The sequence below is a fragment of the Eschrichtius robustus genome, chromosome 2 (genome assembly GCF_028021215.1).
Source record: "Eschrichtius robustus isolate mEscRob2 chromosome 2, mEscRob2.pri, whole genome shotgun sequence".
In the NCBI taxonomy this organism is placed as follows: Eukaryota; Metazoa; Chordata; class Mammalia; order Artiodactyla; family Eschrichtiidae; genus Eschrichtius; species Eschrichtius robustus.
Window position 1 is genome coordinate 127,521,702 of NC_090825.1, and position 16,527 is coordinate 127,538,228.

The window sequence follows — 16,527 nt, forward strand, 5'->3', positions numbered from 1 at the left end:
CAGCTGACACAAGGCCCAATCAAAACGCTCCCTTAGAGGCGGGCTTGGCCAGCTGCAAGTCAGTCTCTCTCCCATGTGGGTCTTTGCACAACAATAATAAGTAGCCTTGCTTTGCATTTCTCTAATGATTACTGATGTTGAGCATTCTTTCATGTGTTTATTGGCAATCTGTATATCTTCTTTGGAGAAATGTCAATTTAGGTCTTCTGCCCATTTTTGGATTGGGTTGTTGGTTTTTTTGATTTTGAGCTGCATGAGCTGCTTGTAAATTTTGGAGATTAATCCTTTGTCAGTTGCTTCATTTGCAAATATTTTCTCCCATTCTGAGGGTTGTCTTTTGGTCTTGTTTATGGTTTCCTTTGCTGTGCAAAAGCTTTTAAGTTTCATCAGGTCCCATTTGTTTATTTGTGTTATTATTTCCATTTCTCTAGGAGGTGGGTCAAAAAGGATCTTGCTGTGATTTATGTCATAGAGTGTTCTGCCTATGTTTTCCTCTAAGAGTTTGATAGTGTCTGGCCTTACATTTAGGTCTTTAATCCATTTTGAGTCTATTTTTGTGTATGGTGTTAGGGAGTGTTCTAATTTCATACTTTTACATGTACCTGTCCAGTTTTCCCAGCACCACTTATTGAAGAGGTTGTCTTTTCTCCACTGTATATTCTTGCCTCCTTTATCAAAGATAAGGTGACCATATGTGCGTGGGTTTATCTCTGGGCTTTCTACCCTGTTCCATTGATCTATATTTCTGTTTTTGTGCCAGTACCATACTGTCTTGATTACTGTAGCTTTGTAGTATAGTCTGAATGAGATATCATCCCACACCGGTCAGAATGGCCATCATCAAAAAATCTAGAAACAATAAATGCTGGAGAGGGTGTGGAGAAAAGGGAACACTATTGCACTGTTGGTGGGAATGTAAATTGACACAGCCACTATGGAGAATAGTATGGAGGTTCCTTAAAAAACTAAAAATAGAACTACCATACGACCCAGCAATCCCACTACTGGGCATATACCCTGAGAAAACCATAGTTCAAAAAGAGTCATGTACCAAAATGTTCATTGCAGCTCTATTTACAATAGCCAGGACATGGAAGCAACCTAAGTGTCCATCAACAGATGAATGGATAAAGAAGATGTGGCACATATATACAGTGGACTATTACTCAGCCATAAAAAGAAACGAAATTGAGTTATTTGTACTGAGGTGGATGGACCTAGAGTCTGTCATACAGAGTGAAGTAAGTCAGAAAGAGAAAAACAAATACCGTATGATAACACATATATATGGAATCTAAGAAAAAAAAAAAAGTCATGAAAAATCTAGAGGCAAGATGGGAATAAAGACACAGACCTACTAGAGAATGGACTTGAGGATGTGGGGAGGGGGAAGGGTAAGCTGGGACAAAGTGAGGGAGTGGCATGGACATATATACACTACCAAATGTAAAATAGATAGCTAGTGGGAAGCAGCTGCATAGCACAGGGAGATCAGCTCGGTGCTTTGTGACCACCTAGAGGGGTGGGATAGGGAGGGTGGGAGGGAGGGAGACGCAAGAGGGAAGAGATATGGGAACATATGTATATGTATAACTGATTCACTTTGTTATAAAGCAGAAACTAACACACCATTGTAAAGCAATTATACTCCAATAAAGACGTTAAAAAAATAAAAATAAAAAGAATAAGTAGCCTGTCAGACTAGTTATCCCAGCACCCTGCAGGATCACAGCCATGAGGAAAGGGCGGCGCAGGGCGGCCCCAGCACTGGTCACATTTAGAGACGCAGGGACAGTCCTTCAAATCACCCAGGTTTCCCAACATTGGTCATTCTCACACCAACCTGGTGAATTTGCATCTCCAAGTGCCACCTGCACAGCTGTCCCCACTTCTCCCCCTCACCCTGACTGCCTGCCACTCCTCCGGCACACAGGTTCCCGGCCTCAAGTACCCGCGAGGGGAGGGGAGAGAAGAGGAGAAAGGACTTTCCACCCTGAAATATTCAGCAGGCCCCGATGCCAGCTGGTGAGCAGCCTGGACCCCAGGCTCCATCCAGGCTGCTGCTAGAGCAGGAGTCCCGAGGCCGCTCGGGAACCTAAGCCACATGAGTCAGAGAGGTGGCTGCCCAGCCAGGACTCCACCTGAGAGCCGCCTTGAGCGGGCCTGGCCCAAGCCTCCCCTCTGCAGCTCCTGGAGCTGCAGGCACCAACACCTGCCACTCTCGCCCTGTCCCCTAAGCGTTCTTATGCTCACCTTCACGTTCAAACCCAGAACACCCCTGTGAAATGAAGGCCACAGAGCCATGCCTCTGGGCCTTTCTATGACGCCACACTATTTCTTTATGACTTTGGGCCTCAGGGTCCCCCCTTCTGGAAGGAAAGAGGGAGAACTGGCACAGAGATCACAGTAGAAGTAACTGGGGGCGACCTGGACCAGAGAAAAGAGGGAGTGGCTTGTTCTGTGCTTGTGTGTGTGTGTGTGTGTGTGTGTACACGTGTGTGCACGCATGTGTGTGTTGGGAAGGGGTGCACAGGAGCAGAGTTGGGGTGCTAATAATTGGGAGCATTAGACACAAACTTCAGCTCAGTGGAAGGAAGACCTTTCTCACTCTTCCCTAGCACAGGCAGTACCCGACTGATTCAACGTCGATTTTTCAAAAAGTGATACACTTTCAGTAGAAACTGTACTTCGAATTGTACATTTTGACCTTTTCCTGGGCTAGCGATATGCTGTAGGGTCCTCTCTCATGATGCTGGGCAGCAAGAGCAAGCCGCAGCTCCCAGTCAGCCACGCGACCACGAGGGTGGTCATCTAATACACTGACAGCTATTCTGTACCCAGCCATTCTGGTTTTCACTTTAAGTACCGTATTCAATACATTACATGAGATATTCAACACTCTATTATGAAATAGGCTGTGTGTTAGATGATTTAGTCCAACAGTAGGCTCATAGAAGAGTTCTGAGCACAGTTAAGGTAGGTGAGGCTAAGCTCTGATGTTCAGCGGGGTAGGTGGATTTAAATGCATTTTCAACTCATGATGTTTTCAACTAACCATGGGTTTACTGGGAGGTAACCCCATTGTAGGTCAAGGAAGATCTGTATTGTCTTCAGCCCCCTTCTTCTTTCCCCCGACCCTTGCACTCCAAGCATCCAAATTGCTTTTACTGCCCTGCACACACTACGTTCTCTCCCCTCTGCCCCTCTGTTCCAGCATCCCCTCTACCTAAAACACTCTCAGCTCCCTTGTTCTTCCTCAAGTAGCTCTCTCCAGGCAGCTTTTCCTATTTCCTCAACCTGCGTGCCCCCAGAGCTCCTTTACTGTTCCCACCAGAGCATTAGCCCTGTGCATGGGGGCTCCAACTCATCCCACAGGATAAGGGACTCCCTAAGGCTCTGCCATCCTAGGACTCTCGCTTGTAGGATGTCTATGGCTGCTGGTCCATGGCGACAAGAAAGCACAGGTCAGCTAGGCAGACAGCAGGGTCTGGGAGCACTGGTCCAGGAGTCCAAAGATGTGTGCCCTAGGTCCTGGCCACCCTGGTCTCCCAGGACCTGATCTGTCCGCTTGGGTCATCCAGAACCCTGCAATTCGAATGCCTCTCAGGAAGTAACTCTGGGATGATTACTCATGGGAAATGGGTAGCAACAACAACTATGCCTTGGATCTTTGTCTATAACCACTAGCACTCTCTCCTGGTCAGAGAGGCCACTTGTGCAAAGTGTGCTCCTCAGAGGCCAACAGGGAGGCCACGGCTAAGACTTTTTTGAGTACTGATCCTACATCATATAACACACTGTGCTCTTCAAAAATTGTGAATAGACATCCTTAAGGCCCTTGTTCATTGGGTGGCAAGTCATGAAGATGGGGACAAAGTTTAGTTATCACTGAGCTCAATCACCTCATAATGGAAACTGGGGCCGCAGAGAAGGTAAGGAACTCATCCAAGAACACACAGCTCCTGTATTATGTCTGTGGCCAATAGCTCTATGATTGACATGAGGGACCAAAGGGGCCAAGTCAGGGGTCCCTTTGTTTTATTCTCCCTTTTCAACCCCACTGTTGCAGTGACCACGTCTTTTTCTCTAAGGCCAGCCAACGGGGAACACTCTTAGGCAAACCCTGGCCCAGAACAACACCTAGCTCTGACCAAGGACGGAACCTAATCCTGGCCACACACAGGAGTAAAAGCTCCGAAACACCTCAAATTCCACAGCCCAGCAAAGCACTCAGACAGCATGAAAGACTGGTGTCTCCCAAGCCAGGGAAACTTAATCCCAAATGCATGTGACAGAGAAGACCCAAATCCACCTCCAGAGCAGAGAGGACCCTCTAATGCTTTTGCCTATCCAGTATCCATCTCCCTTCCTGGGGGAACCACTCTTGGGCCAGGCAGTTCTGGTGGGACCAGCTCTACCGCCTGGTTCCACATTACCCAGGCCCAGCCAATGAAATCCAAACCCAAGACTTACCCTGGAATCGTTTGGTATAAATTATGTTGTATCCTGCACGCTACCCAGGAAGCAGAATGGAAGCCTAGAGCTGCTGATGATGGCTAGTATGAACAATTAAGGAAGAATGTGTCCAAGAATGAAGCCACCCAGAGGAGGCCCGGTTCACGGAGGCAGAATCCTGGCAATATCACGTGGGCCCCTGGATCCAGCCAGACCTGAAGCCCTGGACTTCTCAGTCATGTGAGCCAATACACCTCCTTTCTTCTTAGGATGTTGTGTGTTGTCATTGGTCACTTGCATCTGAAAGAGCTGTGACTTATAATAGGAGCAAGCACAGCCTGAGAACCTCTCCAGCTCCTTTCTAACTGAAGATACCAGGGATCTGTGCTGCAGGCCCAGTGACTCTAGGAGAAGCCCAGGCCCAGGGGAAGTACTATAGGAGGGGAAAGGCTCCTTACCTGTGCTAGTTTGGCCATGGTCTCGGGTTCTGCAGCAGAAAACACTGTGGAGAAAAAAGAAATGCCATGAGATTCCTCTGCACTGTGATTCCCTCCATTCTTTCCCCTAAATTTCCTCAGCCTCATTCCTTTCAAGGGAGAGTGTGCTCCTGCTGCTGTTTTCCTGCTGCCTCCAGCCTTTCAGGTTCAATCACACCCAAAGACCCAGCTCAGGGCCAGGCGCAGTTTTTGGAGGATAATGGATGGACTAGCCAGTGTCCAGATACTCACACCAGGATGGGAAAGACTCTTGGAACCAGGAGAACTTGAAAGAGGGAAAGGGCAGGACCACTAACCAGCACGATTCCTCCAGGCCACGCAGGGCACTTTCCCAGATGCTGTCTCACTTAATCCTCACAGCAATCCTTCCTGGAGTCAAATTCCCCTTTTTTATAGAGGAGGAAACTGAGGATGGGGGTTCAGGGAGGTTAAATAATTTGCCCAAGATCATACAGCTTAAAACTGAATTCACTATATATGAAATAAACAACAAGGACCTACTGCATAGCACAGGGAATTACATTCAATATCTTGTGAAAACATATAATGGAAAAGAATCTGAAAAAGCTGAATCACTCTGCTGTACACCTGAAACTAACACAACATTGTAAATCAACTACACTTAAATTAAAAAAAGACCCTGAATTCAACAAAGTCTAGATCCCAGGGTCCATGCCATCTGCACCACACACGTTCTCTTTCCAAGTCACCAAGAACAGTTCCAGAATTCAGGGCTTAACAGTCTGTAGATGGGCACCCTCAGGGGCTCTGGGTCACCTGTTGCAAATATCTGACAGGCTATGGTTTCTTTAGCATCTACTTCTATCAGGCACTGATCTAGGCACTGAGGATATATCAGTAAATAAAAGAGACTTTCTAAAACATGTGCTTTTCTGGAGCTTCCTCTATAATGGGGAAGAATAACAAACATATGATAAAAACTAAGGAGAAAAGATGAAGCTTGGTTGGGAGAGTGACAAGGGGTGTGATCTCAGGTGGAGTGGCCAGAGGCCTCCTGAACCACGTGGCTACCTGAAGGCAGTGAGGTCAAGGAGCTCAGTGTGGCTGATATGGCGGCAGGGAGCGGGGTGGGGACATTGGTAAGACGCGGCATCAAGGGACCAGTGCCTAAGGCCACTGTAAAGACTTGGGTTTTTCTCCGATGGGACAGATCATGGGTGAGGGTGGGGAACTGAACAAACAGGACACACGACCTCACTGAAAGGGGTGTCAGGACACAGGGTCTGCAGTGAAGGAATAAGAAACAAAGATACCTAAAAAGAAATGTATAAAGGGACGTTGCTGCTTTGGAAAGGGGAAGAGAAGGGGGAGCGGGTGGGCTACTGAGTGCTCTCTGCAGGAGGGCGGAGACGGAAGAGCCACAATCTTCTTGGGATAAGAGGAGAAGGAAGAACCAGTGCTGTCCATTGTAGTCAGGACTGCACAATTTGATCTTTTTTTTTTTTTTTTAATTTTATTTTTGGCTGTGTTGTGCCTTCGTTGCTGCACGCGGGCTTTTCTCTAGATGCGGCGAGCAGGGGCTACTCTTCATTGTGGTGCACAGGCTTCTCACTGCAGTGGCTTCTCTTGTTGCAGAGCACGGGCTCTAGCCGCACGGGCTTCAGTAGTTGTGGCACACAGGCTCAGTAGTTGTGGCTCGCGGGCTCTAGAGCACAGGCTCAGTAGTTGTGGCACACAGGCTTAGTTGCTCCACGGCATGTGGGATCTTCCCAGACCAGGGCTCGAACCCGTGTCTCCTGCATTGGTGGGTGGATTCTTAACCACTGCACCACCAGGGAAACCCAATTTGATCTTTTTCAACCATGTCTACGTATTACTTTTTAAAAGTAAAAATAACAAACTCTATCAGACTTATATCCAGTAAGAGCTACAAGGAACTGAACCAGAACAGAGGGTAGAAACAAAGGAGATGCGTAACCTCAATGTTCTCCAGTTCTTCACATACCATCACCCCTACCCCACCCCGCCAAAAAAAAAAAAAAACCTGAGGGGAAATCAGCCTCTGATCTCAGCCCATAATCCTGCTCTCACTCTGGGGCCACAGGAGACGTGTGACACAGCAGGGAGAACATAGGTTTGGAGTCAGACAGACAGACCTGGATTCAAGTCCGTTTTGTCACTTACTAGCTATGTGACCTTGGGCACATTGCTCATCTCTGAATTCAAGGTTATCTTAAGTACAGAATTGGGGCTTTCCCCTTCCTGCCTTGGAGAGTTGGAGGATGAGACCCAACTTATGTCAAGGCCAGGCAGAGATGTGTTCTCAGTAAATGGTGGCATTCAGTGTGCTAGGGGGACTTTCTGAGGACAGGGCTTTGTCATGTTTACCCATGTGTCCCCACTGCCTGAATACAAGTCCCCCAAACTACAGTCAGCAGACAGACGTGACATGATGGGCTTGGGAGTGAAGAGCAGAGGGCAGTGATCTACCTGTAACCGCGGCGAGCTGACAGCAGAACTTGCGGAAACCCTGCTGTTTCCCTGACAACCAGGGGCCCTTTGGTACAAACTTGAGCTCTCCTCAGGAAATAGAAACTCCCCCGAGGGGGAGCGGGAACCCACATCTACCCTAGGGTCTGGCCAGGAGCCAGCTCTGGGTTTCCCCAGCTCTGGGGGATGGTGTGGGTAAAAGGTGAGGGAGCTCCAAGGCCAGCAGACAAAAAGGGACTGCATGAGGCCCAGGAAGTCAGCTGAGGCCCATCACCTGCACCTCCAGCCTCGATGCATTTTCCTTTGGCCTTGTTGCTGGAAACTTCAGCTGCTGGCGGCAGCCCAGGCCCATCTGGACGGCTCAGAGGAGGGGCCTCCGAGTCTTTGGGAAAATACTCTCAGCTCCGAGAGCAGTTTATATGTGCCTCTTGTGAGTGCACGTCTTGCGTATACATGGAAAGCAAACTTCCAGAACTAGATGTTCTGACTGCAGTTCAGGGGGACCAAGCTCCCACAGCCCCTCCTCTGAGGCTTCAGGGCAGCTCTGGAGCTAATCACAGAGGCGCCATCTACCCCGGCTTTACGAGGGGCTCTGATCCCTCCCAGAGCGACCCAGACCACACTTCTCAGGTTGCCTGAATAAATGTTTTATATCCAATGTTTCAGAACCCCAGAGGGCCCTTAACAATCCATCACTTCCAAGCCCCTCACTTTCTAGGTGAAGTAAAGGCATCTCAGGGAGGATGAGTGACTTGCCAGGCCCAGACAATGGCTGACATCCCTGCATCCCACCCCCGGGTAATAACAGGGACGTTAGGAAGAGGCCGAAGGAAAAGACCCAGGTTCTGGTTCCCAGCCTGCCCCTCTGTAACCTCAAGACAAGCCAGGTTGTCTCTCTAGACCTCAGTTTCTTCATCTGCAAAATGTGGAGAGTATCACTCCCTCTCTGGGAAAACCCAGAGTGGATGTGAGAGGCTTTTGTAGGTATCAACCAGGGATTTTCACAGCAAAATCTCGAGTATCAGTCCTAGGAGAGTTCTCCCCCAAGGCCACAGGACTCCTCTCTATCCCCACCCCACCCCCAAGAGGCAAGTTTCACCATCTCGGTTGAAATAGCTTCTCAAGACTGGCAGGTATGGCCACTATACACCAGTGCCTCTCTCCTCTCAGGAACCCTGAATCTCTTTGGACCTGGATTTCCATGAAGGCTTATCATGGCAAATCATTCCAGAAACTCATTTGCCAGAAACCCACTCAAGGATAGAGCTGCCTGGTGGCCTTGTGCTGCTGTGGCCACCTCCTGCCTTAGTCCTTTAGGCTGCAAGCAATCAGGACTCGCTCCAGAAGGAACACTCTGGGGTAGAGAATACCAGGGCTGGCTCAACCACCACTGCCTAACTATAGCATTGGGGAAACCGAGAGCCAGACAGAAGGTCTTGTCCAAGTCCTGCAAAAGGACTGAGTCACAGCTCTGCTCCCCAGCAATTAGTAATTTTGTAAGTTACCTAAATATGAATCTCAATTTCCACATCTACAAGATGCATATGAAGTCCCAAACATTTACAAAGGAGTCAGGGTGGCACTGTAATAAAGAATGCTGGGCTTTGCAGTCATGGCCTGAGTTCAAATCCTGACTGCTCATGACCTTGGGTGAGTTACATCATTTCTGACTCGGTTTCTTCATCTCAGAAATGATAATCTCATAAGGTTTTTGTGAAAACTCAATGAAGTAAGGCAGGTAAAATACTTAGCATGGTCAGGTTCAGAGTAAATGTTCAATAAGTGGTAGCTTCTGTTATCACAATCACCGTTATTACAGCCGTGGTCTCCAAAGTGGGGTACTGGGCACAACGATCCATTGGGGTGCAGAATGAGAATATTACAACTTTCTAAATTGATCTTGTCCTTTCATGTTCCATTGCTGATGTCTGCTATACATATATAAAGTTAAAGATGCATATTAGGGCTGATAGAAGTACACAATCGAGAGTTTGGACTCGGGACTTCTCTGGTGGTACAGGGGTTAAGACTCTGCACTCCCAATGCAGGGGGCCCGGGTTCGATCCCTGGTCAGGGAACTAGATCCCACATGCATGCCGCAACTAAGAGTTCACATGATGCAACTAAGAAGCCCGCCTGCCGCAACCAAAAAAAAAAAACTTTGGACTCGATGGAATGAAGCAGAGGAAGGAGAAGGAAGAGGGGAGAAGAAACACCGGCATAAGAAAAAGCATTTCTGTTCTCAAAATGTAGCCTGTGGGCTTCGGTGGAATAGAGTGTACTTTTGAGAGGAGGGAGGAGATGTTGAGTATTAGGGGGTGAGATCAGGTGTGGGGGGTAAGGGCAAATTGAGAAAAATTGTATAAATAACCTGGAAGATCATGCAAAAAAAATCACCCAGACCTCTGTGCCCCAGGAGTGCCGGAGGGACTCTGCCCACTCATCTCCAACGGCCCCTCTTCGATGCAGGCCCTCTGAGCTCCGCACTCACGGCCCCTGACACCCTTCCTGATTTGTCTGCCCTCGCCTTCCTCCTCATCACCCACTACCACACCCTCTCCCCCCTAAACCAGGAATCTCTTCCACTGGCATTTTCTAACCAGCCTTCTAGCATCAAAACCAGTGCTTTTTCAATTCTGGCTTTATTAATACCACCTGGGGAGTGTTTCGAACTTACCAACACATAAGGCCACCCCCAGAGATTCAACAGGCCAGGGATGAAGCCTGGGCTTTGGTAATTTTTGAAAACTTTCCTAGGTGATTCTGCTAACTTTTCTAGGAAGCCAGGAGGGATTTCTCCCACCTCTGAACCACAGTGTGACTCTAAAACCATCTACTCGTGAGTGGCTTGGGTCAACCATTGTGGATTTATCATTCCTCAATTAGATGGAGGCTGCTTGTCTCCAAGGTATTGTGAGAAAAAAAAAATCTGTAAAAATGCACGATAATCCTTAGAGACATGCTCATTCTGTCCTATCTGATAAAGGTTCAGTGGACTTCCCTTCCCTTCCCCCACCTCTGGTGGAAAAACAAGTTTGCCTCCATTTGTACATTACTTTCAATATAGAGGCATCTGCTGATTCTCTTCTGAGCTGGTTCTAACATCTGCCTGGTCCAGTCACTGATTATTGAGTAGAATAAAATCTTTAGCACATGATCATTTTTATATCTGAGGGATGATTTTACCTTTTCTTTAAAATTATTGTATATGCTTCCTTAATGTACCCTTACTACTAAGTGTGGTTCATAAGGATTGTTGAGTGAAAGGTACTGAGTGGTTTTCATGCTTTCTTTAGTGACTCCCTTGAAAAATCACAGAATAAAAAGGAATCACCTTGCCTACTGGTTTTCAGACTCATTATACAGCCAGGAGAGGAAATAACTTGAGGGGTTAAGTAACTTGCCCAGCTCATAAAGAAAATTAGTGATTAAGCAGAGGCTCACTTTTCAAATCCTATTTATTGAGCGCCTCCTGCATGCCTATTGGCAGGAGTTGGGGGTAGAACAGACAATGAGACAGACGAATCTCCCACCCCCAGCGAAACTGACAAATTTTTGTGCAGTGATCTGATAATTTTTTTGATCCTATACACCACCAGTAACAAAAGAAAAAAAATGATCATTCATCATGATAAACAAACATATACTTTTTTAAGCATAAGATTAAAAGCATATATAATAAGAAGTCTAACAGTTTCTTCCGGCATCCCAGAAAATCATCTTAGTGTCTCCCAGGTTGTATGTACCTCACTTTGGAGGCCCCTGGCCTACAAAATCTAGACCCTTCCCTTTCCCCTTTCCTGATGGCTCCTCCCCCAGTCTGCAGGGAGACGCCAAAGAGCAGCCCCTCCGCCCTCCAGGACCTGCCTTTAATGAAGCCAGAGTAAATGCCATTCCTGGCCCTGTGCCCAGGCACACCCCCCAGCTCAGGGCACTAGGGTTTCTTAGAGAGCAGAGTCTTTCCCTCTCCTGACCCAGAATCATTGATCCTCAGGCAGGACAAGGCCCCAGGATATGATCCAGGGGCCCCGGGTTTGGAGTTGGACTGGCCTGGGTTGGAATGCTCAGGTCACTTTTGTGAGAGACAGCAAAGCATAGACTGCCTGAGATCGGAGCCTGACCTGTTATTTAGGAGCTGTGTGGCCTTGGGCACGTACTTAACCTCAAATGTAAAATGGGGGATAAAAATTATGCTCACCTCAGAGGAGTTGTGGTGAGCGTGAAAAGAATTAAGACATATCTAGTGCTTAGAAGACGCCCTGGCACACAGGACACCCTATGTAAGTCTTAATATTCTTTCTACCCTAAACTTTTGAGGGCTGAGTTTCCACATCTGCAAAATGGGCATGGTAACAGCATCTAACATAGGGTTCAGCCAAGGCCTGGTAAGTTAGAAGGGTTCAATAAATAATAGAAGTGACTATTTTACTATTATTTACAAGGACACCCGTTTTGCAGATGAGGAACCTGAGGCTCGGGTCACCTGCTTTCTCAAGCACCACACCCTTCTGTGGCACCACACCACAGTAGCACCTGGTTCTCTGGGCAGGGCACTCTACAGTTTACAAGGCACTTTTTCACATCTCCCATCTTATAATCTCATGAGGGGGCTATCAACCTCATCCTCATTTTACAGGTAGGAGATCTGAGGCTCCAAGAACCCAAGGACAGGCACTCCTCCTTAGCCAGTCTGGGGGTGGGGTGAGTGGGGAGGGTTCTCAACCCCAGGAGGAAAGGGAGTATGGCTGGATTCCAAACCAAGAAGTTTAAAAGGATGAAAGAAGGCACCCTCACCCAAGACTTCCTCTCCTCTTTTGAGAGGGAGGTAGAGGGACATGCTTGCTTGAAAATCAAGGTAGAGACCACATCCTGTGCTTTGTCCCCACCCAGGAAGCATCTTGGAGGGGTTGGGTGGGGTGAGGCTGGTGACACTACTGGACGTCCCTGGAAAATTCTAGAATGGCCATGAAGAAGAGCCAGGCAACTCCAACCCATTTTACCAGCTGGGTGCCCTGGGCACAGCTCTTGTCCCTCTAGAGAGGCAGGCACTAAGGCTCAGAGGGGTAGGCGTGTCCCCAGGGCTCCAGGTGGTAGTGGCAGGGCAGAGGCTGGGACCGGGTGTGGCTGGAGCCTGGTGGCCCAGGGCTCCCTCTGGTGCTGCAGTGCAGATGTTCCAGATGCTGGCGGCTACCCAACACTGCAGAGCTCCCCGACCCTGTCCCAGGAACAAGCCCCAAGAGGCCAGGTCCCTGACTTCCCAGGGGCAGCCCCCTCCTCTGCACATTCACATCCACAGTCTGCCCCAGCAACAGCTGTGACCCTTACCCGGAAACCACAAATATTTTCTGTATCCCAGCAGCCCGCGCCTCGGGAACAAGGAGTGGAAGGCAAAGAAAGATGGGTGAGTGACTGTCACAGCTGCATAGGGGGATAGAGGCATCTGCCCCACCCTACTCCCACAATCCTAAATCTTAGAACAGTTGAATCCTAGAACGCCAGCACTGCAAGGGGTCAGCCAGTTCAGCAGACTTTGCTACAGAATGGTAACTAAAGCACAGAGAAGGAAGGGGCTTGCCCAAGGACCCCTGGCACCTGGAACTGTGACCCAGCTTTCCACTGGCCCCTAGGCCAGTGCCCTCTGCCATGGCACAGGGCCTGCCAGCCAGAGCGGGCAGGGTCCATGGCAGCTGAAGCTGGGCAGTCATTCACCTCCAAAGGGAGGGCTAAGCAGGTCACGATATCCCATTTGGGTCAGTGGGGCGGCGGTTTAAGGTGTGCTTTGGGTAGAGGGGAGGAAGGGGAAGTGAGGGAAAAGGGTGGACCGGGGAAACCAGAGTTCTTTTACAAACCCAGGAGCGCCGTATGTCCAAATTTGGTATTGTTGGGGAAGACCCACCAGAGTTTAGAGAAAAGGAGGGGGAGGGAGGAAGCAAAGGGTGGATCCTCCCAAACGACCCCCCACCCCATCCCCTTGCACGGCCTAGCTGGGTAGGCCAGGCTTCCCAGGCCTGTAATCAAGACTTCCCAAACCTGTAATCATTCCTTGCAGCTGACAGATAAATCAATTTTCACAGCCATTGTTTCCTCTGAGAGGCTGGGTTTATCAGCTCTGGACTTGAGGAAGGAAACTGAGGCTCAGAAAGGGAAAGCTACGGATCCAAGGTCACACTGCACGTTGTTGGTGGAGCTGGGATTCCGACTCAGGGTATTTCACTCCCATGCTAGCATCTGCGGAGTCATCTGACGCCCCCAAGCTTTGGAAAGGCCGAAACTGGGCTGAGGGGGAGCAGGAAGAAGGGTGGGGCCTCTGGCCCATCACAAGGCCCCTGCAGCCCAGCTGGGAGTCTCCTTTAGAGGCGAGGAGTGGCCCCAAGAGGGCGGGAGGGTCCACTAGGGCCCTGAGGTGTGGACAGCCGGTCCCCCATCCGTCTGCACACGAAGAGCCCTGCCCCAACGACCACCATTTCAGGTGCAGCCCAGGGTCGGACTCCTCATGCCCTCAGTCTTCGGCTTCAGCTACACCCTTCCCTGCGGGTCCGTCCTCCGTCCAGCTGCCTCCAGCCCCGGGCCTTCAGAGTCGCTTCAGTCCCGCAAAGCACGGCCAGCAGCTTGCGTGGCCCCAGCCCAGGTGCCCCCCGCCCCTCCACCACACCCTCTGCAGAGCCGGCCCTCCCTTCTCCTCCCCTCCCCTCGCCTCCCCTCACCTCCCCTCGCCTCCCTTCCCTCCCCTCCTTTCTCTTCCCTTCCCTCCCGCAGCCCGCCCGCCGTCCGCCTCCGCTTCCCCGCCTGCGGCAGTGGATTTGCTCCGCTGCGCTGCCCCAGACGCGCCCTGCCCGCGACCCACTCGGGTTCCCGCGCCCTCGGGTTCCCGGGCCCCGCGGCCCCCACATCCCGCGCCCCTCCCCGGGGCCGGCGGCAGGCGTGGGTCAGCGATGACTGGGCATTTATGGCTCGCCCCCCGCACCCCTGCAGCCCGCCGGAAGGGGTGGGAGTCCACTGGAGCGATCCCATCTCCTACCTCAACCTACTCACCGCGCGGCGGAAGCCTCCTGTAGCGGACAGACAGACGAGCAGGCGGACGCGCGGACGCGGAGCTCGCTGGGTCAGAGCCCGTTAGCAGCAGCAGCCGCAGCGCAGGGGCGGGCCGGGAGGACAGTCCTCGGCTCCCGGGCCGGACACGTGGCGAGCGGGGCCCAATCGGGCTCGTCCCGCCTCCCCCCGTCCCCCCTCCCCCCCTCCCCCCCACCCCTCAAGTCATTCGCTCCTGGAATCTTAGAATGTCACCAACCGGGAGGGGCCTCGCCAGGATAAACTCCGTCTGTGCTCAGACCCCAGACCTGCGACCTGAAAAGGGGAGGAGGATTTGGCCAAGGTCACTCGGCCGTTCAGGGCTGGAAGTCAAAGCTCCCGACTCCAGTTCTGGACACTGTCGCCAAATTCCTACTGCTCACCAAAGATTTGTTGAGAAACAGAACCTTGAGGCTTGACAAAATAAAGGCCAAGCACTTAATCTGCCTGATCAGATTCTGTCCCTCCACAGCCCCATCAGGTCTGTGACATTACTTAGCCACTTTCCAGAGGAGAGCCCAGAGAAGCCCAGTTTTTAAACGAAGGTCACACAGCTAGTAAGTTGTGGAGCCGGATTCAGACCTGGTCCAGGTGACTCCAGAGGGGCGCTTGCTCTAGCTTGGCTCAGGGGAGTGCATAGTCCAGAGGAAAGGGAGACAGACCAGCGGTTATAATCCGGGGCTGTGGGGAAAACCATAGAATAATAAAAAAGTGATAAACTCTTTGGGAATCCAGAGGAAACTGAGAATGACTGTCCCCCAGGGGATTTGTAAAGATTTCCTGGAGGAGGTGATGCTGCAGTGAAATCAGTAGTACTTCCCACCCACCCACCCCTTAGAAATTCTGCCCTGATGGAAAGATGGCAACCCTGGGCTGCTGAGTCTTCATAGGCAAGACTCTTAGATGCTCTGATTTTCAATTTGCTCAACCAAAAGATAGGGATAATCAAAACTCTTTCCGAAGGCTGTCTTCAACCTCTCACTAGTTAGAGAACTCTAAGCCTTTTTAGCAAGGGGACCTAGTATGTTCTTTCATCTATTCATCCCCCCAACATTTATTGAGTACCTGCTTCATGCTGGGTACTGAGCTGGGAGACCGAAGTGAGCAAATGGGAAATGCAGCCTAGACCTGCCCGCATGGAGCTTCCATTCTTATGGAAGACAGATGGTTAGGTCTTTGTTACAATAAGGTTTAGGTGGTCGTAATCTGGAAACTATAAAGTGCTATGATGGCCACAGCAGATGGATCCCGCCTAACCTAGACCTTTGAATGAGAGTGGTGTTGTGACCAAAAGATGAATGGAATCTAGTAGGAGACTAAGAAGAAATTAAAATAGATAAATAAATAAATAAAGTAAGTAATTACCTTAAGATGAGATCTGCTGTTAGTATTCAATAGAAGTGTTATCGAACACAAGTTCATGTGTCTGAAGCAGAGTGACACCAAACAGACTGAAACATCGGAGTTGGAGCAGAGAAAGGTTTATTGCAGGGCCAAGCAAGGAAAACGGGTGGCTCATGCTCAAAATCCCCAAACTCCCCAACTGTTTGGGGGGGAAAAGTTTTTTGTTTTTTTTTTTTTTGGAAAAGTTTTTAATAGGCAAAATTTGGGGTGAGGGCTGCAAGGTGTGTCTTTCTTCTGATTGGCTGGTGGTGAGGTAACAGGGTGGTTCCAGGAATCTTGTGCTCAGGCTGAAGTTACCATCCTCCTCCTGGGTGGGGGCCTTAGTTCCTGCAGAAGAACTCAAAGATATTGTTATGAGGGACTTCCCTGGTGGTGCAGTAGTTAAGAATCCGCCTGCCAATGCAGGGGACACGGGTTTGAGCTCTGGTCCGGGAGGATCCCACATGCTGCGGAGCAACTAAACCTGTGCGCCACAACTACTGAGCCTACGCTCTGGAGCCCGCGAGCCACAACTACTGAGCCCGCATGCCTAGAGCTGGTGCTCCACAACAAGAGAGGCCACCGCAATGAGAAGCCTGCACACTGCAACAAAGAGTAGCCCCCGCTCTCCGCAACTAGAGAAAGCCCGCGAGCAGCAATGAAGACCCAAAGC

At 50.0% G+C, this 16,527-nt stretch overlaps 1 protein-coding gene across 2 annotated transcripts in view; it reads right to left on the minus strand.

Annotated features, from left to right (window-relative positions):
* ANXA6 (annexin A6) overlaps window positions 1-14,558 on the minus strand; it is a 55,223-nt gene extending 40,665 nt beyond the window's left edge. Inside the window, exons 1-2 of one of the 2 annotated variants that reach the window (XM_068536227.1) lie at window positions 14,436-14,558; window positions 4,914-4,957 (exon numbers count right to left, since the gene is read on the minus strand). In XM_068536227.1, the coding sequence (XP_068392328.1) occupies window positions 4,914-4,931 (18 nt within the window). In that variant the 5' untranslated portion in view covers window positions 4,932-4,957; window positions 14,436-14,558. The remainder of the gene's footprint in view (window positions 1-4,913; window positions 4,958-14,435) is intronic. The other variant, XM_068536226.1, reaches the window with a different exon arrangement.
* Window positions 14,559-16,527: the final 1,969 nt, after the last annotated feature.